Source organism: Haliotis rubra, unplaced genomic scaffold, assembly GCF_003918875.1.
Source record: "Haliotis rubra isolate DU_JTF1 unplaced genomic scaffold, ASM391887v1 Scf288, whole genome shotgun sequence".
Lineage (NCBI taxonomy): Eukaryota > Metazoa > Mollusca > Gastropoda > Lepetellida > Haliotidae > Haliotis > Haliotis rubra.
In genome coordinates this window covers 485,932-513,373 of record NW_025766955.1, presented here as the reverse complement: position 1 = coordinate 513,373, position 27,442 = coordinate 485,932, and the positions used below count along the sequence as shown (strand labels likewise).

The 27,442-nt window shown below is 40.8% G+C and overlaps 1 protein-coding gene across 2 annotated transcripts; it reads right to left on the bottom strand.

Moving 5' to 3' along the window:
* LOC124281675 lies at positions 1-23,270 on the bottom strand. Of its 2 annotated transcripts, XM_046717616.1 has the most exons (3): positions 22,069-22,087; positions 2,706-3,139; positions 1-2,486 (listed from the first exon to the last, which is right to left on the bottom strand). In XM_046717616.1, exons 2-3 carry the CDS (start codon positions 3,135-3,137, stop codon positions 39-41), a joined length of 2,880 nt encoding a protein of 959 aa, XP_046573572.1. In that variant the 5' UTR covers positions 3,138-3,139; positions 22,069-22,087; the 3' UTR covers positions 1-38. The 2 variants fall into 2 exon arrangements, with proteins under 2 accessions (XP_046573572.1, XP_046573571.1); XM_046717615.1 differs by lacking the exon at positions 22,069-22,087 and adding an exon at positions 23,222-23,270 and having other exon boundaries at positions 1-3,139.
* Positions 23,271-27,442: the final 4,172 nt, after the last annotated feature.

Here is a 27,442-nt window from a genome sequence, read left to right as displayed (position 1 = left end):
TGACATTGACATTTATTGGTTGAGCAGACTCGACAAGATTACATGCGGGTGAGACACACATATTCAGTGAGGAAATTGAGCATGGCACGACCAGCCTCATCCAGGACGTCAGTCTCAGCATTGACCCTGTTCAGTTCCTGCACAGCCTCCGGCATCATCTGGGCAAGTTTTGCTGCTCTGTCGAAGAAGCCGGCCCTGGTGTGGAAGGTGATGAGACCAGCTGATACATAGGCAGCATGTAGAGATCTGTCGAACTGCCTGGGTTCCTGTCTGATAGCAGACAACACTAGGGCTTCTGTTACTCGGGACGTGTCCTTGTAACCACCCTGGACGAGCTCAGTATAGAACAGTGTCGTATGTATGAACTCGTGAACTATTTGTTCTGCCATCAATGGAAGCGTCCAATCGTCCCGTGGATCCAACCATATTACCCCTAAGGCAGAGTTGACCGTTCCACTGGTGTACTTGTCAGATTCGTCTTTGAAGAAGGCAATGCAAGAAACCATTTGAACCATTGCACTATACAGCTCCTCGTGGGTTTTGTTGATTAAGTCCAGCGCCTTGTTGGCCAGCAGTCGTATCCGGTCTTGTTCCTCCCTAGTGTAGAGATGTTTCCCAGCTCTAGTATACGCCTCGGCATCTGGTACAATGTTGATTCGCTTCAGTCCGTCAACAACATCTGCGTCCCCGAAGCTTAACACGATCTGGTTTCCTTTCACCGGGAGACGCATGCCCTGCACTTCTTGAAGTTCCCGAAAGAAATCTTCTTTCAAGGTCTCGTTGTTTTCAGAGATAACTTTGTTCGTCAAGCCATAAGCAGCCAGACGTTGGTTCATTGCATTCATGTCAAACCGGAAGGGCCAGAACAGATTCATAAAAACTGGAGTCACCCCGAGCAGAGATATGTCTGCATGGTGATCGGACATCGGTAGCTTGTGTGCTGCACTGCAACCATCAGGGGAAATGTTGAGAACATCGATAAATGACTGAAGGGAAGAATCAATGTCATCACTTGGCGTCTGTCGAAGACCCGAAGCTGCACGCAACCATGCCAAAATACCCTCAGTATTTTCCATTTTTCCATCACTGGATCCCTGTACTGGACGATACGACAACTGCTGCTCTCGGTGGGCAGACAGCAAAGGGCGAATGGTTCCTTCGTCCATTAAGTTTCCAAGCAGCTGAGGTCCAGATGGATTTGCATTATTTAACCATTCCTGTTTCAACTCCTGATCTTGCTTGGCAGCCAGTAGTGGGCGTTCAGTTTCCTCGTGTTTGAAGTTTGCAAGCAACTGGGGCTCTGTTGGTTTTGCATTATTTAACCACTCTTGCGCCAACAGTTCTCTCTTGGTAACCAGTAGTGGGCGTTCCGTTTCCTCGTATTTGAAGTTTGCCAACAACTGGGGCTCTGTTGGTTTTGCATTATTCAACCACTCTTGCGCCAACAGTTCTCTCTTGGTAACCAGTAGTGGGCGTTCCGTTTCCTCGTATTTGAAGTTTGCCAACAACTGGGGCTCTGTTGGTTTTGCATTATTCAACCACTCTTGCGCCAACAGTTCTCTCTTGGTAACCAGTAGTGGGCGTTCCGTTTCCTCGTATTTGAAGTTTGCAAGCAACTGGGGCTCTGTTGGTTTTGCATTATTTAACCACTCTTGTACAGACAGTTGTTCTCGCTTGGCAGCCAGTAGTGGGCGTTCCGTTTCCTCGTATTTGAAGTTTGCAAGCAACTGGGGCTCTGTTGGTTTTGCATTATTCAACCACTCTTGCGCCAACAGTTCTCTCTTGGTAACCAGTAGTGGGCGTTCCGTTTCCTCGCATTTGAAGTTTGCCAACAACTGGGGCTCTGTTGGTTTTGCATTATTCAACCACTCTTGCGCCAACAGTTCTCTCTTGGTAACCAGTAGTGGGCGTTCCGTTTCCTCGTGTTTGAAGTTTGCAAGCAACTGGGGCTCTGTTGGTTTTGCATTATTTAACCGATCTTGTACAGACAGTTGTTCTCGCTTGGCAGCCAGTAGTGGGCGTTCCGTTTCCTCGTATTTGAAGTTTGCCAACAACTGGGGCTCTGTTGGTTTTGCATTATTCAACCACTCTTGCGACAACAGTTCTCTCTTGGTAACCAGTAGTGGGCGTTCCGTTTCCTCGTGTTTGAAGTTTGCAAGCAACTGGGGCTCTGTTGGTTTTGCATTATTCAACCACTCTTGCGCCAACAGTTCTCTCTTGGTAACCAGTAGTGGGCGTTCCGTTTCCTCGTATTTGAAGTTTGCAAGCAACTGGGGCTCTGTTGGTTTTGCATTATTCAACCACTCTTGCGCCAACAGTTCTCTCTTGGTAACCAGTAGTGGGCGTTCCGTTTCCTCGTGTTTGAAGTTTGCAAGCAACTGGGGCTCTGTTGGTTTTGCATTATTCAACCACTCTTGCGCCAACAGTTCTCTCTTGGTAACCAGTAGTGGGCGTTCAGTTTCCTCGTATTTGAAGTTTGCAAGCAACTGGGGCTCTGTTGGTTTTGCATTATTCAACCACTCTTGCGCCAACAGTTCTCTCTTGGTAACCAGTAGTGGGCGTTCAGTTTCCTCGTATTTGAAGTTTGCAAGCAACTGGGGCTCTGTTGGTTTTGCATTATTTAGCCACTCTTGTACAGACAGTTGTTCTTGCTTGGCAGCCAGTAGTGGGCGTTCAGTTTCCTCGTATTTGAAGTTTGCCAACAACTGGGGCTCTGTTGGTTTTTCATTATTCAACCACTCCTGTATTGACAACTGTTCTCTCTTGGCAGCCAGTAATGGTTGATCGGTTCCCTGGTGTTTGAAGTTGGCAAGTAACTGGGGCTCTGTTGGTTTTCCGTTATTTAGCCACTCCTGTCTTAAACCTGGTTCTTGCTTAGCAGCCAGTAGTGGGCGCTCTGTTTCTTCGTGTACATGGGGTGTATTCTCTGACACATCTTCACTTAACCATTTGCTTATCTTTAGCGTGTAAAACTCCTTGTCATAGACTCCTTTGAAATTTCCAAGCGTGTAACTCTTAAAATATCCTTTCATATTGTGACGTAAAGTACTTTTGAAGTCATGTTTTGCTTGTTTCGAGGGAGTACCAGTGATGAGCGCTGGCAAACACACCAGGAACAGCAGAGTTCTTACTTCCATATCTGTGGGAAGAAATGAGCGTTTCAAATTACATACATTACATATATGGAAATAAAGAATCACTTTCGTGTTATAAAACACACGTCACGTTTGAACGATGTTGGTTTTGTTAGTTTGTTGTTACTGCCGCATTCAGCAATATTCCAGCTATATGACGGAGGTCTGTAAGTAATCGAGCCTGGACCTGACAATCCAGTGATCAACAACATGAGCATCGATCTAGGCGTTTCGGATGCGATGACATATGTCAACCAAGTCAGCGATCACAGGCCCTCGTGTCTTTGCGGAGATTAATTATTACAAAATATTGACTTTGAGATGACCCCCGACTCGACATGCTTCACAGCACAATACATAATGACCTGTGAAGCATTACGAGTCGGGGTCATCTCAAATGTTTATATATTTTTTCTAACTCTTTAATCCTCCCAAACCTAGGGCCTGTGCTCCCGATCCCTTTAGTCGCCTCTTACGACAAGCATGGGTTGCTGAAGACCAATTCGAACCCGGATCTTAACGGGTTTTGCAACGATGACGGCCATCTGTAAATAATGGCAGCTTGACCAGACACAGCAGCTTTGTGAAATGAGAAGATGTGAAAATTCGGCTGATATGACGACGCCATGATGCACAGCTTACTCTCACAGTCCCTGACCCACATTATCTTCCCTCCTACCTAGCCCTCCCTGCAATACTAAAGCCCTCAATGAAGCAAGTCTAGATTTGCTCAGGTTTTCACTGGGGCTCCCTTTCAATATATATGAGTGTATTTGTTATGATCAAAATTATGTCTATTCGGAGACTAAGCGTTAGTCTAAAGGTTACGTAGTTCTAAACTGAAAACTGCCAGTTATTTCACAATTCATTTGGAAATGGCGTAGGTTGGAGATGTGAATCGACAAAATAAGTGTTTTCCTGCCTCACAAAGGGGACACATGTGACGTCACACTTCTATTATATATTACGATGTTCAATGTTTAAGTGAAGCTTAACGGAAGGCATGTTGGGGACTGTCTGGCGTAGCAGTGACTGCATATTCTTGTATGAACTGTACCATATGTCTCGTGTTTGTGAACAATTGACCAGCTGTTGCATGTGTTTGTGATAGATGCCACCAGTAGGGCATCTTCGCTATTTGACAGTGATTCATAAGCACATGCTCATGATGCAGTTGGAGCAATCAAGGATGTGTTTATGACTATGGATAGGGTTGTGTGACTATACAATGGACCACTCGTGCAACTTGCGTCGTAATGTTTGCAGGAACCACAGACTTCACTAACACTGCTATACAGCGTTGATATAATAAAGCACTACAACATGGAACCTCAGACTTCACTCACACTGCTATACAGCGTTGATATAATAAAGCACTACAACATGGAACCACAGACTTCACTCACACTGCTATACAGCGTTGATATAATAAAGCACTACAACATGGAACCACAGACTTCACTCACACTGCTATACAGCGTTGATATAATAAAGCACTACAACATGGAACCACAGACTTCACTCACACTGCTATACAGCGTTGATATGATAAAGCACTACAACATGGAACCACAGACTTCACTCACACTGCTATGCACAGTTGATATAATAAAGCACTATAACATGGAATCACAGAATTCACTCACACTGCTATACAGCGTTGATATAATAAAGCACTACAACATGGAACCTCAGACTTCACTCACACTGCTATACAGCGTTGATATAATAAAGCACTACAACATGGAACCACAGACTTCACTCATACTGCTATACAGCGTTGATATAATAAAGCACTACAACATGGAACCACAGACTTCACTCACACTGCTATACAGCGTTGATATAATAAAGCACTACAACATGGAACCACAGACTTCACTCACACTGCTATACAGCGTTGATATAATAAAGCACTACAACATGGAACCACAGACTTCACTCACACTGCTATACAGCGTTGATATAATAAAGCACTACAACATGGAACCACAGACTTCACTCACACTGCTATACAGCGTTGATATAATAAAGCACTACAACATGGAACCACAGACTTCACTCACACTGCTATACAGCGTTGATATAATAAAGCACTACAACATGGAACCACAGACTTCACTCACACTGCTATACAGCGTTGATATAATAAAGCACTACAACATGGAACCACAGACTTCACTCACACTGCTATACAGCGTTGATATAATAAAGCACTACAACATGGAACCACAGACTTCACTCACACTGCTATACAGCGTTGATATAATAAAGCACTACAACATGGAACCACAGACTTCACTCACACTGCTATACAGCGTTGATATAATAAAGCACTACAACATGGAACCACAGACTTCACTCACTGCTATACAGCGTTGATATAATAAAGCACTACAACATGGAACCACAGACTTCACTCACACTGCTATACAGCGTTGATATAATAAAGCACTACAACATGGAACCACAGACTTCACTCACACTGCTATACAGCGTTGATATAATAAAGCACTACAACATGGAACCACAGACTTCACTCACACTGCTATACAGCGTTGATATAATAAAGCACTACAACATGGAACCACAGACTTCACTCACACTGCTATACAGCGTTGATATAATAAAGCACTACAACATGGAACCACAGACTTCACTCACACTGCTATACAGCGTTGATATAATAAAGCACTACAACATGGAACCACAGACTTCACTCACACTGCTATACAGCGTTGATATAATAAAGCACTACAACATGGAACCACAGACTTCACTCACACTGCTATACAGCGTTGATATAATAAAGCACTACAACATGGAACCACAGACTTCACTCACACTGCTATACAGCGTTGATATAATAAAGCACTACAACATGGAACCACAGACTTCACTCACACTGCTATACAGCGTTGATATAATAAAGCACTACAACATGGAACCACAGACTTCACTCACACTGCTATACAGCGTTGATATAATAAAGCACTACAACATGGAACCACAGACTTCACTCACACTGCTATACAGCGTTGATATAATAAAGCACTACAACATGGAACCACAGACTTCACTCACACTGCTATACAGCGTTGATATAATAAAGCACTACAACATGGAACCACAGACTTCACTCACACTGCTATACAGCGTTGATATAATAAAGCACTACAACATGGAACCACAGACTTCACTCACTGCTATACAGCGTTGATATAATAAAGCACTACAACATGGAACCACAGACTTCACTCACACTGCTATACAGCGTTGATATAATAAAGCACTACAACATGGAACCACAGACTTCACTCACACTGCTATACAGCGTTGATATAATAAAGCACTACAACATGGAACCACAGACTTCACTCACACTGCTATACAGCGTTGATATAATAAAGCACTACAACATGGAACCACAGACTTCACTCACACTGCTATACAGCGTTGATATAATAAAGCACTACAACATGGAACCACAGACTTCACTCACACTGCTATACAGCGTTGATATAATAAAGCACTACAACATGGAACCACAGACTTCACTCACACTGCTATACAGCGTTGATATAATAAAGCACTACAACATGGAACCACAGACTTCACTCACACTGCTATACAGCGTTGATATAATAAAGCACTACAACATGGAACCACAGACTTCACTCACACTGCTATACAGCGTTGATATAATAAAGCACTACAACATGGAACCACAGACTTCACTCACACTGCTATACAGCGTTGATATAATAAAGCACTACAACATGGAACCACAGACTTCACTCACACTGCTATACAGCGTTGATATAATAAAGCACTACAACATGGAACCACAGACTTCACTCACACTGCTATACAGCGTTGATATAATAAAAAGCACTACAACATGGAACCACAGACTTCACTCACACTGCTATACAGCGTTGATATAATAAAGCACTACAACATGGAACCACAGACTTCACTCACACTGCTATACAGCGTTGATATAATAAAGCACTACAACATGGAACCACAGACTTCACTCACACTGCTATACAGCGTTGATATAATAAAGCACTACAACATGGAACCACAGACTTCACTCACACTGCTATACAGCGTTGATATAATAAAGCACTACAACATGGAACCACAGACTTCACTCACACTGCTATACAGCGTTGATATAATAAAGCACTACAACATGGAACCACAGACTTCACTCACACTGCTATACAGCGTTGATATAATAAAGCACTACAACATGGAACCACAGACTTCACTCACACTGCTATACAGCGTTGATATAATAAAGCACTACAACATGGAACCACAGACTTCACTCACACTGCTATACAGCGTTGATATAATAAAGCACTACAACATGGAACCACAGACTTCACTCACACTGCTATACAGCGTTGATATAATAAAGCACTACAACATGGAACCACAGACTTCACTCACACTGCTATACAGCGTTGATATAATAAAGCACTACAACATGGAACCACAGACTTCACTCACACTGCTATACAGCGTTGATATAATAAAGCACTACAACATGGAACCACAGACTTCACTCACACTGCTATACAGCGTTGATATAATAAAGCACTACAACATGGAACCACAGACTTCACTCACACTGCTATACAGCGTTGATATAATAAAGCACTACAACATGGAAACCACAGACTTCACTCACACTGCTATACAGCGTTGATATAATAAAGCACTACAACATGGAACCACAGACTTCACTCACACTGCTTACAGCGTTGATATAATAAAGCACTACAACATGGAACCACAGACTTCACTCACATACAGCGTTGATATAATAAAGCAGACAACATGGAACACAGACTTCACTCACACTGCTATACAGCGTTGATATAATAAAGCACTACAACATGGAACCACAGACTTCACTCACACTGCTATACAGCGTTGATATAATAAAGCACTACAACATGGAACCACAGACTTCACTCACACTGCTATACAGCGTTGATATAATAAAGCACTACAACATGGAACCACAGACTTCACTCACACTGCTATACAGCGTTGATATAATAAAGCACTACAACATGGAACCACAGACTTCACTCACACTGCTATACAGCGTTGATATAATAAAGCACTACAACATGGAACCACAGACTTCACTCACACTGCTATACAGCGTTGATATAATAAAGCACTACAACATGGAACCACAGACTTCACTCACACTGCTATACAGCGTTGATATAATAAAGCACTACAACATGGAACCACAGACTTCACTCACACTGCTATACAGCGTTGATATAATAAAGCACTACAACATGGAACCACAGACTTCACTCACACTGCTATACAGCGTTGATATAATAAAGCACTATAACATGGAACCACAGACTTCACTCACACTGCTATACAGCGTTGATATAATAAAGCACTACAACATGGAACCACAGACTTCACTCACACTGCTATACAGCGTTGATATAATAAAGCACTACAACATGGAACCACAGACTTCACTCACACTGCTATACAGCGTTGATATAATAAAGCACTACAACATGGAACCACAGACTTCACTCACACTGCTATACAGCGCTATACAGCGTTGATATAATAAAGCACTACAACATGGAACCACAGACTTCACTCACACTGCTATACAGCGTTGATATAATAAAGCACTACAACATGGAACCACAGACTTCACTCACACTGCTATACAGCGTTGATATAATAAAAGCACTACAACATGGAACCACAGACTTCACTCACACTGCTATACAGCGTTGATATAATAAAGCACTACAACATGGAACCACAGACTTCACTCACACTGCTATACAGCGTTGATATAATAAAGCACTACAACATGGAACCACAGACTTCACTCACACTGCTATACAGCGTTGATATAATAAAAGCACTACAACATGGAACCACAGACTTCACTCACACTGCTATACAGCGTTGATATAATAAAGCACTACAACATGGAACCACAGACTTCACTCACACTGCTATACAGCGTTGATATAATAAAGCACTACAACATGGAACCACAGACTTCACTCACACTGCTATACAGCGTTGATATAATAAAGCACTACAACATGGAACCACAGACTTCACTCACACTGCTATACAGCGTTGATATAATAAAGCACTACAACATGGAACCACAGACTTCACTCACACTGCTATACAGCGTTGATATAATAAAGCACTACAACATGGAACCACAGACTTCACTCACACTGCTATACAGCGTTGATATAATAAAGCACTACAACATGGAACCACAGACTTCACTCACACTGCTATACAGCGTTGATATAATAAAACACTACAACATGGAACCACAGACTTCACTCACACTGCTATACAGCGTTGATATAATAAAGCACTACAACATGGAACCACAGACTTCACTCACACTGCTATACAGCGTTGATATAATAAAGCACTACAACATGGAAACACAGACTTCACTCACACTGCTGCTACAGCGTTGATATAATAAAGCACTACAACATGGAACCACAGACTTCACTCACACTGCTATACAGCGTTGATATAATAAAACACTACAACATGGAACCACAGACTTCACTCACACTGCTATACAGCGTTGATATAATAAAGCACTACAACATGGAACCACAGACTTCACTCACACTGCTATACAGCGTTGATATAATAAAGCACTACAACATGGAACCACAGACTTCACTCACACTGCTATACAGCGTTGATATAATAAAGCACTACAACATGGAACCACAGACTTCACTCACACTGCTATACAGCGTTGATATAATAAAAAACACTACAACATGGAACCACAGACTTCACTCACACTGCTATACAGCGTTGATATAATAAAGCACTACAACATGGAACCACAGACTTCACTCACACTGCTATACAGCGTTGATATAATAAAGCACTACAACATGGAACAACAGACTTCACTCACACTGCTATACAGCGTTGATATAATAAAGCACTACAACATGGAACCACAGACTTCACTCACACTGCTATACAGCGTTGATATAATAAAGCACTACAACATGGAACCACAGACTTCACTCACACTGCTATACAGCGTTGATATAATAAAGCACTACAACATGGAACCACAGACTTCACTCACTGCTGCTATACAGCGTTGATATAATAAAGCACTACAACATGGAACCACAGACTTCACTCCGCACTGCTATACAGCGTTGATATAATAAAGCACTACAACATGGAACCACAGACTTCACTCACACTGCTATACAGCGTTGATATAATAAAGCACTACAACATGGGAACCACAGACTTCACTCACACTGCTATATAGCGTTGATATAATAAAGCACTACAACATGGAACCACAGACTTCACTCACACTGCTATACAGCGTTGATATAATAAAGCACTACAACATGGAACCACACAGACTTCACTCACACTGCTATACAGCGTTGATATAATAAAGCACTACAACATGGAACAACAGACTTCACTCACACTGCTATACAGCGTTGATATAATAAAGCACTACAACATGGAACCACAGACTTCACTCACACTGCTGTATACAGCGTTGATATAAAAAGCACTACAACATGGAACCACAGACTTCACTCACACTGCTATACAGCGTTGATATAATAAAGCACTACAACATGGAACCACAGACTTCACTCACACTGCTGTACAGCGTTGATATAATAAAGCACTACAACATGGAACCACAGACTTCACTCACACTGCTATACAGCGTTGATATAATAAAGCACTACAACATGGAACCACAGACTTCACTCACACTGCTATACAGCGTTGATATAATAAAGCACTACAACATGGAACCACAGACTTCACTCACACTGCTATACAGCGTTGATATAATAAAGCACTACAACATGGAACCACAGACTTCACTCACACTGCTATACAGCGTTGATATAATAAAGCACTATAACATGGAACCACAGACTTCACTCACACTGCTATACAGCGTTGATATAATAAAAGCACTAAAAACATGGAACCACAGACTTCACTCACACTGCTATACAGCGTTGATATAATAAAGCACTAAAACATGGAACCACAGACTTCACTCACACTGCTATACAGCGTTGATATAATAAAGCACTACAACATGGAACCACAGACTTCACTCACACTGCTATACAACGTTGATATAATAAAGCACTAAAACATGGAACCACAGACTTCACTCACACTGCTATACAGCGTTGATATAATAAAGCACTACAACATGGAACCACGGACTTCACTCACACTGCTATACAGCGTTGATGTAATAAAGCACAACATGAAACAACAGACTTCACTCTCACTGCTATGCAGCGTTGATATAATAAAGCACTACAACATGGAACCACAGACTTCACTCACACTGCTATACAGCGTTGATATAATAAAGCACTACAACATGGAACCACAGACTTCACTCACACTGCTATACAGCGTTGATATAATAAAGCACTACAACATGGAACCACAGACTTCACTCACACTGCTATACAGCGTTGATATAATAAAGCACTACAACATGGAACCACAGACTTCACTCACACTGCTATACAGCGTTGATATAATAAAGCACTACAACATGGAACCACAGACTTCACTCACACTGCTATACAGCGTTGATATAATAAAGCACTACAACATGGAAACACAGACTTCACTCACACTGCTATACAGCGTTGATATAATAAAGCACTACAACATGGGACCACAGACTTCACTCACACTGCTATACAGCGTTGATATAATAAAGCACTACAACATGGAACCACGGACTTCACTCACACTGCTATACAGCGTTGATATAATAAAGCACTACAACATGGAAACACAGACTTCACTCACACTGCTATACAGCGTTGATATAATAAAGCACTACAACATGGAACAACAGACTTCACTCACACTGCTATACAGCGTTGATATAATAAAGCACTACAACATGGAACCACAGACTTCACTCACACTGCTATACAGCGTTGATATAATAAAGCACTACAACATGGAACCACAGACTTCACTCACACTGCTATACAGCGTTGATATAATAAAGCACTACAACATGGAACCACAGACTTCACTCACACTGCTATACAGCGTTGATATAATAAAGCACTACAACATGGAACCACAGACTTCACTCACACTGCTATACAGCGTTGATATAATAAAGCACTACAACATGGAACCACAGACTTCACTCACACTGCTATACAGCACACTTACAGATATAATAAAGCACTACAACATGGAACCACAGACTTCACTCACACTGCTATACAGCGTTGATATAATAAAGCACTACAACATGGAACCACAGACTTCACTCACACTGCTATACAGCGTTGATATAATAAAGCACTACAACATGGAACCACAGACTTCACTCACACTGCTATACAGCGTTGATATAATAAAGCACTAAAACATGGAACCACAGACTTCACTCACACTGCTATACAGCGTTGATATAATAAAGCACTACAACATGGAACCACAGACTTCACTCACACTGCTATACAGCGTTGATATAATAAAGCACTACAACATGGGACCACAGACTTCACTCACACTGCTATATAGCGTTGATATAATAAAGCACTACAACATGGAACCACGGACTTCACTCACACTGCTATACAGCGTTGATATAATAAAGCACTACAACATGGAAACACAGTCTTCAATCACACTGCTATACAGCGTTGATATAATAAAGCACTACAACATGGAACCACAGACTTCACTCACACTGCTATATAGCGTTGATATAATAAAGCACTACAACATGGAACCACAGACTTCACTCACACTGCTGTACAGCGTTGATATAATAAAGCACTACAACATGGAACCACAGACTTCACTCACACTGCTATACAGCGTTGATATAATAAAGCACTACAACATGGAACAACAGACTTCACTCACACTGCTGTACAGCGTTGATATAATAAAGCACTACAACATGGAACCACAGACTTCACTCACACTGCTATGCAGCGTTGATATAATAAAGCACTACAACATGGAACCACAGACTTCACTCACACTGCTATACAGCGTTGATATAATAAAGCACTACAACATGGAACCACAGACTTCACTCACACTGCTATACAGCGTTGATATAATAAAGCACTACAACATGGAACGACAGGCTTCACTCACACTGCTATACAGCGTTGATATAATAAAGCACCATAACATGGAAACACAGACTTCACTCACACTGCTATACAGCGTTGATATAATAAAGCACTAAAACATGGAACCACAGACTTCACTCACACTGCTATACAGCGTTGATATAATAAAGCACTAAAACATGGAACCACAGACTTCACTCACACTGCTATACAGCGTTGATATAATAAAGCACTACAACATGGAACCACAGACTTCACTCACACTGCTATACAGCGTTGATATAATAAAGCACTACAACATGGAACCACAGACTTCACTCACACTGCTATACAGCGTTGATATAATAAAGCACTACAACATGGAACCACAGACTTCACTCACACTGCTATACAGCGTTGATATAATAAAGCACTACAACATGGAACCACAGACTTCACTCACACTGCTATACAGCGTTGATATAATAAAGCACTACAACATGGAACCACAGACTTCACTCACACTGCTATACAGCGTTGATATAATAAAGCACTACAACATGGAACCACAGACTTCACTCACACTGCTATACAGCGTTGATATAATAAAGCACTACTACAACATGGAACCACAGACTTCACTCACACTGCTATACAGCGTTGATATAATAAAGCACTACAACATGGAACCACAGACTTCACTCACACTGCTATACAGCGTTGATATAATAAAGCACTACAACATGGAACCACAGACTTCACTCACACTGCTATACAGCGTTGATATAATAAAGCACTGCAACATGGAACCACAGACTTCACTCACACTGCTATACAGCGTTGATATAATAAAGCACTACAACATGCTCACACTGCTGTACAGCGTTGATATAATAAAGCACTACAACATGGAACCACAGACTTCACTCACACTGCTATACAGCGTTGATATAATAAAGCACTACAACATGGAACCACAGACTTCACTCACACTGCTATACAGCGTTGATATAATAAAGCACTACAACATGGAACCACAGACTTCACTCACACTGCTATACAGCGTTGATATAATAAAGCACTACAACATGGAACCACAGACTTCACTCACACTGCTATACAGCGTTTGATATAATAAAGCACTACAACATGGGACCACAGACTTCACTCACACTGCTATACAGCGTTGATATAATAAAGCACTACAACATGGAACCACAGACTTCACTCACACTGCTGTACAGCGTTGATATAATAAAGCACTACAACATGGAACAACAGACTTCACTCACCCTGCTGTACAGCGTTGATATAATAAAAGCACTAAAACATGGAACCACAGACTTCACTCAATCTGCTATACAGCGTTGATATAATAAAAGCACTACAACATGGAACCACAGACTTCACTCACACTGCTATACAGCGTTGATATAATAAAGCACTACAACATGGAACCACAGACTTCACTCACACTGCTATACAGCGTTGATATAATAAAGCACTACAAAACATGGAACCACAGACTTCACTCACACTGCTATACAGCGTTGATATAATAAAAAAGCACTACAACATGGAACCACAGGCTTCACTCACACTGCTATACAGCGTTGATATAATAAAGCACTACAACATGGGACCACAGACTTCACTCACACTGCTATACAGCGTTGATATAATAAAGCACTACAACATGGAACCACAGACTTCACTCACACTGCTATACAGCGTTGATATAATAAAAAAGCACTACAACATGGGACCACAGACTTCATTCACACTGCTATACAGCGTTGATATAATAAAGCACTACAACATGGAACCACAGACTTCACTCACACTGCTATACAGCGTTGATATAATAAAGCACTACAACATGGGACCACAGAATTCACTCACACTGCTGTACAGCGTTGATATAATAAAGCACTACAATATGGAACCACAGACTTCACTCACACTGCTATACTAGCGTTGATATAATAAAGCACTACAACATGGAACCACAGACTTCACTCACACACTGCTATACAGCGTTGATATAATAAAGCACTACAACATGGAACAACAGACTTCACTCACACTGCTATACAGCGTTGATGTAATAAAAGCACTACAACATGGAACCACCGACTTTACTCACACTGCTATACAGCGTTGATATAATAAAGCACTACAACATGGAACCACAGACTTCACTCACTCTGCTATACAGCGTTAATATAATAAAGCACTACAACATGGGACCACGGAATTCACTCACACTGCTGTACAGCGTTGATATAATAAAGCACTACAACATGGAACCACAGACTTCACTCACACTGCTATCTAGCGTTGATATAATAAAGCACTACAACATGGAACCACAGACTTCACTGACACTGCTATACAGCGTTGATATAATAAAGCACTACAACATGAAACCACAGACTTCACTCACACTGCTATACAGCGTTGATATAATAAAGCACTACAACATGGAACCACAGACTTCACTCACACTGCTATACAGCGTTGATATAATAAAGCACAACATGGAACAACAGACTTCACTCACACTGCTATACAGCGTTGATATAATAAAGCACTACAACATGGAACCACAGACTTCAGTCACACTGCTGTACAGCGTTGATATAATAAAGCACTGCAACATGGAACCACAGACTTCAGTCACACTGCTGTACAGCGTTGATATAATAAAGCACTACAACATGGAACCACAGACTTCACTCACACTGCTATACAGCGTTGATATAATAAAGCACGACAACAAGGAACCACAGACTTCACTCACACTGCTGCACAGCGTTGATATAATAGAGCACTACAACATGGATCCACAGACTTTACTCACTGCTATAGAGCGTTGATATAATAAAGCACTACAACATGGAACCACAGACTTCACTCACACTGCTATACAGCGTTAATATAATAAAAAGCACTACAACATGGGACCACAGAATTCACTCACACTGCTGTACAGCGTTGATATAACAAAGCACTACAATATGGAACCACAGACTTCACTCACACTGCTATACAGCGTTGATATAATAAAGCACTACAACATGGAACAACAGACTTCACTCACTGCTGCTATACAGCGTTTATATAATAAAAGCACTACAACATGGAACAACAGACTTCACTCACACTGCTGTACAGCGTTGATATAATAAAGCACTAAAACATGGAACCACAGACTTCACTCACTCTGCTATACATCGTTGATATAATAAAGCACAACATGGAACCACAGACTTCACTCACACTGCTGTACAGCGTTGATATAATAAAGCACTGAAACATGGAACCACAGACTTCACTCACACTGCTATACAGCGTTGATATATTAAAGCACTAAAACATGGAACCACAGACTTCACTCACACTGCTATACAGCGTTGATATAATAAAGCACTATAACATGGAACCACAGACTTCACTCACACTGCTATACAGCTTTGATGTCATAAAGCACTACAACATGGGACCACAGACTTCACTCACTCTGCTATACAGCGTTGATATAATAAAGCACAACATGGAACCACAGACTTCACTCACACTGCTGTACAGCGTTGATATAATAAAGCACTACAACATGGAACAACAGACTTCACTCACCCTGCTGTACAGCGTTGATATAATAAAGCACTAAAACATGGAACCACAGACTTCACTCAATCTGCTATACAGCGTTGATATAATAAAGCACTACAACATGGAACCACAGGCTTCACTCACACTGCTATACAGCGTTGATATAATAAAGCACTACAACATGGAACCACAGACTTCACTCACACTGCTGTACAGCGTTGACATAATAAAGCACTACAATATGGAACCACAGACTTCACTCACACTGCTATACAGCGTTCATATAATAAAGCACTACAACATGGAACCACAGGCTTCACTCACACTGCTATACAGCGTTGATATAATAAAGCACTGCAACATGGAACCACAGACTTCACTCACACTGCTATACAGCGTTGATATAATAAAGCACTACAACATGGGACAACAGACTTCATTCACACTGCTGTACAGCGTTGATATAATAAAGCACTACAACATGGAACCACAGACTTCACTCACACTGCTATACAGCGTTAATATGATAAAGCACTACAACATGGGACCACAGAATTCACTCACACTGCTGTACAGCGTTGATATAATAAAGCACTGCAACATGGAACCACAGACTTCACTCACACTGCTATACAGCTTTGATGTCATAAAGCACTACAACATGGGACCACAGACTTCACTCACTCTGCTATACAGCGTTGATATAATAAAGCACAACATGGAACCACAGACTTCACTCACACTGCTGTACAGCGTTGATATAATAAAGCACTACAACATGGAACAACAGACTTCACTCACCCTGCTGTACAGCGTTGATATAATAAAGCACTAAAACATGGAACCACAGACTTCACTCAATCTGCTATACAGCGTTGATATAATAAAGCACTACAACATGGAACCACAGGCTTCACTCACACTGCTATACAGCGTTGATATAATAAAGCACTACAACATGGAACCACAGACTTCACTCACACTGCTGTACAGCGTTGATATAATAAAGCACTACAATATGGAACCACAGACTTCACTCACACTGCTATACAGCGTTGATATAATAAAGCACTACAACATGGAACCACAGGCTTCACTCACACTGCTATACAGCGTTGATATAATAAAGCACTGCAACATGGAACCACAGACTTCACTCACACTGCTATACAGCGTTGATATAATAAAGCACTACAACATGGGACCACAGACTTCATTCACACTGCTATACAGCGTTGATATAATAAAGCACTACAACATGGAACCACAGACTTCACTCACACTGCTATACAGCGTTAATATGATAAAGGACTACAACATGGGACCACAGAATTCACTCACACTGCTGTACAGCGTTGATATAATAAAGCACTACAATATGGAACCACAGACTTCACTCACACTGCTATCTAGCGTTGATATAATAAAGCACTACAACATGGAACCACAGACTTCACTCACACTGCTATACAGCGTTGATATAATAAAGCACTACAACATGGAACAACAGACTTCACTCACACTGCTATACAGCGTTGATGTAATAAAGCACTACAACATGGAACCACCGACTTTACTCACACTGCTATACAGTGTTGGTATAATAAAGCACTACAACATGGAACCACAGACTTCACTCACTCTGCTATACAGCGTTAATATAATAAAGCACTACAACATGGGACCACGGAATTCACTCACACTGCTGTACAGCGTTGATATAATAAAGCACTACAACATGGAACCACAGACTTCACTCACACTGCTATCTAGCGTTGATATAATAAAGCACTACAACATGGAACCACAGACTTCACTGACACTGCTATACAGCGTTGATATAATAAAGCACTACAACATGAAACCACAGACTTCACTCACACTGCTATACAGCGTTGATATAATAAAGCACTACAACATGGAACCACAGACTTCACTCACACTGCTATACAGCGTTGATATAATAAAGCACAACATGGAACAACAGACTTCACTCACACTGCTGTACAGCGTTGATATAATAAAGCACTACAACATGGAACCACAGACTTCAGTCACACTGCTGTACAGCGTTGATATAATAAAGCACTGCAACATGGAACCACAGACTTCAGTCACACTGCTGTACAGCGTTGATATAATAAAGCACTACAACATGGAACCACAGACTTCACTCACACTGCTATACAGCGTTGATATAATAAAGCACGACAACAAGGAACCACAGAATTCACTCACACTGCTGCACAGCGTTGATATAATAGAGCACTACAACATGGATCCACAGACTTTACTCACTGCTATAGAGCGTTGATATAATAAAGCACTACAACATGGAACCACAGACTTCACTCACACTGCTATACAGCGTTAATATAATAAAGCACTACAACATGGGACCACAGAATTCACTCACACTGCTGTACAGCGTTGATATAACAAAGCACTACAATATGGAACCACAGACTTCACTCACACTGCTATACAGCGTTGATATAATAAAGCACTACAACATGGAACAACAGACTTCACTCACACTGCTATACAGCGTTTATATAATAAAGCACTACAACATGGAACAACAGACTTCACTCACACTGCTGTACAGCGTTGATATAATAAAGCACTAAAACATGGAACCACAGACTTCACTCACTCTGCTATACATCGTTGATATAATAAAGCACAACATGGAACCACAGACTTCACTCACACTGCTGTACAGCGTTGATATAATAAAGCACTGAAACATGGAACCACAGACTTCACTCACACTGCTATACAGCGTTGATATATTAAAGCACTAAAACATGGAACCACAGACTTCACTCACACTGCTATACAGCGTTGATATAATAAAGCACTATAACATGGAACCACAGACTTCACTCACACTGCTATACAGCTTTGATGTCATAAAGCACTACAACATGGGACCACAGACTTCACTCACTCTGCTATACAGCGTTGATATAATAAAGCACAACATGGAACCACAGACTTCACTCACACTGCTGTACAGCGTTGATATAATAAAAAGCACTACAACATGGAACAACAGACTTCACTCACCCTGCTGTACAGCGTTGATATAATAAAGCACTAAAACATGGAACCACAGACTTCACTCAATCTGCTATACAGCGTTGATATAATAAAAGCACTACAACATGGAACCACAGGCTTCACTCACACTGCTATACAGCGTTGATATAATAAAGCACTACAACATGGAACCACAGACTTCACTCACACTGCTGTACAGCGTTGACATAATAAAGCACTACAATATGGAACCACAGACTTCACTCACACTGCTATACAGCGTTCATATAATAAAGCACTACAACATGGAACCACAGGCTTCACTCACACTGCTATACAGCGTTGATATAATAAAGCACTGCAACATGGAACCACAGACTTCACTCACACTGCTATACAGCGTTGATATAATAAAGCACTACAACATGGGACAACAGACTTCATTCACACTGCTGTACAGCGTTGATATAATAAAGCACTACAACATGGAACCACAGACTTCACTCACACTGCTATACAGCGTTAATATGATAAAGCACTACAACATGGGACCACAGAATTCACTCACACTGCTGTACAGCGTTGATATAATAAAGCACTGCAACATGGAACCACAGACTTCACTCACACTGCTATCTAGCGTTGATATAATAAAGCACTACAACATGGAACCACAGACTTCACTCACACTGCTATACAGCGTTGATATAATAAAGCACTACAACATGGAACAACAGACTTCACTCACACTGCTATACAGCGTTGATGTAATAAAGCACTACAACATGGAACCACCGACTTTACTCACACTGCTATACAGTGTTGGTATAATAAAGCACTACAACATGGAACCACAGACTTCACTCACTCTGCTATACAGCGTTAATATAATAAAGCACTACAACATGGGACCACGGAATTCACTCACACTGCTGTACAGCGTTGATATAATAAAGCACTACAACATGGAACCACAGACTTCACTCACACTGCTATCTAGCGTTGATATAATAAAGCACTACAACATGGAACCACAGACTTCACTCAAACTGCTATACAGCGTTGATATAATAAAGCACTACAACATGAAACCACAGACTTCACTCACACTGCTATACAGCGTTCATATAATAAAAGCACTACAACATGGAACCACAGACTTCACTCACACTGCTATACAGCGTTGATATAATAAAGCACAACATGGAACAACAGACTTCACTCACACTGCTGTACAGCGTTGATATAATAAAGCACTACAACATGGAACCACAGACTTCAGTCACACTGCTGTACAGCGTTGATATAATAAAGCACTGCAACATGGAACCACAGACTTCAGTCACACTGCTGTACAGCGTTGATATAATAAAGCACTACAACATGGAACCACAGACTTCACTCACACTGCTATACAGCGTTGATATAATAAAGCACTACAACATGGAACAGACTTCACTCACCCTGCTGTACAGCGTTGATATAATAAAGCATGACAACATGGAACCACAGACTTCACTCACACTGCTATACAGCGTTGATATAATAAAGCACTACAACATGGAACAACAGACTTCACTCACCCTGCTGTACAGCGTTGATATAATAAAGCACTAAAACATGGAACAACAGACTTCACTCACTCTGCTATACAGCGTTCATATAATAAAGCACTACAACATGGAACCACAGGCTTCACTCACACTGCTATACAGCGTTGATATAATAAAGCACTACAACATGGAACCACAGACTTCACTCACACTGCTATACAGCGTTGATATGATAAAGCACTACAACATGGGACCACAGACTTCATTCACACTGCTATACAGGGTTGATATAATAAAGCACTACAACATGGAACCACAGGCTTCACTCACACTGCTATACAGCGTTGATATAATAAAGCACTACAACATGGGACCACAGACTTCACTTCCGCTGCTATAGAAACGGCGGTGAATATCAAAAAGGTAAACTAATCACCTAAGAGGAGAGGAGCTCAGATGTTTAAACTCTGTGACTCACATTCTCTTTACAATTGTTTTCTGACACATACGTGTGTATCTTACCTCAAAAGGGGAGGCGAGAGCCGGGATTCTTTTTGTATAAATCCTCCCAATAATTGCGTCCAAGGAATCCGTTGATCTGGGGTACGAATACAAAATATGTACAGGTTATGTCCCTTGTGATCAGCAGCCTGCTTCTCACTGACTTCACAGAAAGGGTGTTCTCCTACCTCACAGAAGGGTGTTCTCCTACCTCACAGAAGGGTGTTCGCCTATCTCACAGAAGGGTGTTCACCTACCTCACAGAAGGATGTTCGCCTATCTCACAGAAGGATGTTCGTCTGTCTCACAGTGGGTGTTCAGCTATGTTGCAGAAGGATGTTCGCCTATCTCACAGAAGAATGTTCGTCTATCTCACAGAGAGTGTTCAGTTATGTCGCAGAAGGGTGTTCAGCTATGTCGCAGAAGGGTGTTCGCCCATCTCACAGAAGGGTGTTCACCTACCTCACAGAAGGATGTTCGCCTATCTCACAGAAGGATGTTCGTCTGTCTCACGGTGGGTGTTCAGCTATGTTGCAGAAGGATGTTCGCCTATCTCACAAAAGGGTGTTCGCCTATCTTACAGAAGTGTGTTTGTCTATCTCACAAAAGGATGTTCGCTTATATGAAAATGGTGTTCGCCTATCTCACAAAAGGATATTCGCTTATGTAAAATGGTGTTCGCCTGTCTCACAAAAGGATGTTCGCTTATATAAAAAGGGTGTTCGCCTAGCTCAAAGAAGGGTGTTCACCTGTTACTCGTTCACCTCAGACGCCTGGACATAACTTAAACATTGTTCGAAGCGTCGTTAAATATAAAAGGTCAACACCAGAGATCACTCTGTCTCAGTCATCTGCAGAAACTGTTTCGTTGGGTGCAAACCAATGTTGGGAACAATGTATGACTGCATCAAACTGCTGCAGGTTACATATTGAAGTTAAGGGTGTAACATAGAGTTTTCTAACTCACACGTGACTCAACAGACGAAAGCTTTTAGAGATATATGTTTGCTGACAGTTACAATAATGTCAAATAAACGTATTTCACAAACAAATAAAGTAGTAGTAAGACAAATGAAGTTAAGGGTCAAGCTTTTAGAGATATACGTTCTTTGACAGTTACAATAAAGTCAAATAAACAAATACAGGTACTTGGAGAAAAGACAAATGAACTTACTTTAAGTGAGTGTGATAGGTTTGCCAGGCGGCCTGAATGCAACCTCGAGGACACACAAACATATATATACTCTCAAGGTGACGATAATGAGCAGATCCTACCGCCCACAGATTAACAACCGTCAGAGTTCCCATACACACAATGACTTTTCAACTTCTTTAAAGATATCTAAAAACAGTTACACATTGTACAACACCAGATAAGCTTGTTGTGGTTAAAACACCAGATAAGCCGGTTGTGGTTAAAACATAGTTACACATTGTACAACAGCAGATAAACTTGTTGTGGTTAAAACACAGTTACACATTGTACAACACCAGATAAGCTTGTTGTGGTTAAAACACAATAACACATTGTACAACACCAGATAAGCTTGTTGTGGTTAAAACACAGTTACACATTGTACAACACCAGATAAGCTTAATTGTTGTGGTTAAAACACAGTTACACATTGTACGACACCAGATAAGCTTGTTGTGGTTAAAACACAGTTACACATTGTACAACACCAGATAAGCTTAATTGTTGTGGTTAAAACACAGTTACACATTGTACAACACCAGATAAGCTTAATTGTTGTGGTTAAAACACAATTACACATTGTACAACACCAGATAAGCTTAATTGTTGTGGTTAAAACACAATAACACATTGTACAACACCAGATAAGCTTGTTGTGGTTAAAACACAATTACACATTGTACAACACCAGATAAGCTTAATTGTTGTGGTTAAAACACAGTTACACATTGTACAACACCAGATAAGCTTGTTGTGGTTAAAACACAGTTACACATTGTACAACACCAGATAAGCTTGTTGTGGTTAAAACACAATTACACATTGTACAACACCAGATAAGCACAATTAATTGTTAAGTGGTTTAAAACACAGTTACACATTGTACAACACCAGATAAGCTTGTTGTGGTTAAAACACAGTTACACATTGTACAACACCAGATAAGCTTGTTGTGGTTAAAACACAATTACACATTGTACAACACCAGATAAGCTTGTTGTGGTTAAAACACCAGATAAGCCGGTTGTGGTTAAAACATAGTTACACATTGTACAACACCAGATAAGCTTGTTGTGGTTAAAACACAATTACACATTGTACAACACCAGATAAGCTTGTTGTGGTTAAAACACAATTACACATTGTACAACACCAGACAAGCCGGTTGTGGTTAAAACACAGTTACACATTGTACAACACCAGATAAGCTTGTTGTGGTTAAAACACCAGATAAGCCGGTTGTGGTTAAAACATAGTTACACATTGTACAACACCAGATAAGCTTGTTGTGGTTAAAACACAGTTACACATTGTACAACACCAGATAAGCTTGTTGTGGTTAAAACACCAGATAAGCCGGTTGTGGTTAAAACATAGTTACACATTGTACAACACCAGATAAGCTTGTTGTGGTTCAAACACAATTACACATTGTACAACACCAGATAAGCTTGTTGTGGTTAAAACACAATTACACATTGTACAACACCAGATAAGCCGGTTGTGGTTAAAACACAGTTACACATTGTACAACACCAGATAAGCTTGTTGTGGTTAAAACACCAGATAAGCCGGTTGTGGTTAAAACATAGTTACACATTGTACAACACCAGATAAGCTTGTTGTGGTTAAAACACAATTACACATTGTACAACACCAGATAAGCTTGTTGTGGTTAAAACACCAGATAAGCCGGTTGTGGTTAAAACATAGTTACACATTGTACAACACCAGATAAGCTTGTTGTGGTTCAAACACAATTACACATTGTACAACACCAGATAAGCTTGTTGTGGTTAAAACACAATTACACATTGTACAACACCAGATAAGCCGGTTGTGGTTAAAACACAGTTACACATTGTACAACACCAGATAAGCTTGTTGTGGTTAAAACACCAGATAAGCCGGTTGTGGTTAAAACATAGTTACACATTGTACAACACCAGATAAGCTTGTTGTGGTTAAAACACAATTACACATTGTACAACACCAGATAAGCTTGTTGTGGTTAAAACACAATTACACATTGTACAACACCAGATAAGCTTGTTGTGGTTAAAACACCAGATAAGCCGGTTGTGGTTAAAACATAGTTACACATTGTACAACACCAGATAAGCTTGTTGTGGTTAAAACACAGTTACACATTGTACAACACCAGATAAGCTTGTTGTGGTTAAAACACAATTACACATTGTACAACACCAGATAAGCTTAATTGTTGTGGTTAAAACACAATAACACATTGTACAACACCAGATAAGCTTAATTGTTGTGGTTAAAACACAGTTACACATTGTACAACACCAGATAAGCTTGTTGTGGTTAAAACACAGTTACACATTGTACAACACCAGATAAGCTTGTTGTGGTTAAAACACAATAACACATTGTACAACACCAGATAAGCTTGTTGTGGTTAAAACACAGTTACACATTGTACAACACCAGATAAGCCGGTTGTGGTTAAAACACAGTTACACATTGTACAACACCAGAGTATAATATTAGTTTTAAAAGATAGTACATATGCCTTCCCACCACCAGTTCCACCCGTGAAGATCCGGGTCAGATTTAGTCTAATCAACAGTAGCCCATGCGTGTCGTACGTTAGAGGCAACTAACAGGATCGGGTGGTCGGGTTCTGTGACTTGGTTGACACATTGATTGATGTTCATGGGTTGTCTGGTCCAGACTCGATCATTGACAGACCACTGCCATATAGCTGGAATATTGCTGAGTGCAGCGTCAACAAACAACCAACCACAGCACTGAATTCAGCCACCATAACAACCTTACTACGACATTGACAATTATCTAATACAATGTGACGGTATTTATACAGATCATGTTCATGTATTTGCGGCCATGATTCACATTCACGCAAACACAATGCAAACTCTTTTAAATCGGATAACCTATGTAAAAAGTATCCCACTTCCCTCAAACAAAATTCTGACCTCTGAAAATCAAAGGGAGAGCAAATTGTTCGAACTAATACACTAGGACACAAAGATGTGATCATGGAGTTTGTCTCAAGGAGTATCGCCAATCGAGACCGTACGCTATACTCTTCTATAAATAACACATTGCTATTTGTCACAGTTATTTGCTACCCAGGGTAGTACTGCATTCCGTCGAATCTGGATATACACCTGACTGACACTTTATGTTTATCTAGTGTTTCAAAAACGGGCTACAGTTCAGAGATAAACAGATAAAACATATCACATGACTATAGTTGGCATTTCATAAAATATACTTCCCGCTACGCCGTATTACTTAGAGATGGGTGTCTCCTTGGGCACCTGGCCATGCACAACACGATGCCTCTCTTGGCAACGTCTAGTTATAGTATAGATACTGCTTACTAATCATTGGTACCATACAGCAACTGCGTGTTACCAGTCACTGCTGATTTATTTTCCTACCTTTTTTATGGCATTAAGTTCCTTGTACTTACATATTCTACCTGATGAAGGGGTTAACTCCCAAATGTTGTGTTCCTCCTACGGAAGACGTGGACCTCCATAGATTCGGTGCCTAGTGTTTATCATATATTAATGTCACTCCTAATTCACCTGGAGATCAATGGCGATCCTGACCACATGACTACATTGTTGGACTGCATCTTTAAATCGACTTTATCTGGCAATGACATCTTCTCAAAGCTAAACAGTGTCTAGTGTCCTTGAATGTTCTTCAAAGAGTTGTTATTTAAATCTATTTTGAACAGTTGCTTTTAGAAACAGGGTTCCTTTATCAACAGATAAGTGGACTTAAACGATGAAAGGTAAGTTGTGAAAGGTGTAATTTTAGTGGTTTGGGTGAACCGTGCTGAACCTTGCAGTCTTCTTGTGTTTCCCGTGTGTGTGATTGGCGATATGGACAACTCACCTTCGCTAACCGATTACACGATTCTGTTCACCTTAATCAGTGTAATGGAAGCCACACTCGAGGTGGCAAGCGTACAGTCCTATTTCTAATTTCTATCTACGTGCCAAATGCTGTACATTGCTTCTGTTAAGATTCAGTAGAAGTTCACAGCATTGTGTTTTACCAGTAACCAGTGGTGGGGAAGTATTACCATGTAATGCAAGCAGTAAACACCAACATAGGATAATATAGGATAATCAAGTATCGGACGTATAACATACGGCTGTGTGATGATCATAAACTACCGGGCCAAAGAAAGGT

What these genes read in the sequence shown, in the direction of transcription:
- LOC124281675 (XM_046717615.1), bottom strand. Translation starts at nt 3,137, where the DNA reads ATGGAAGTAAGAACTCTGCTGTTCCTGGTGTGTTTGCCAGCGCTCATC.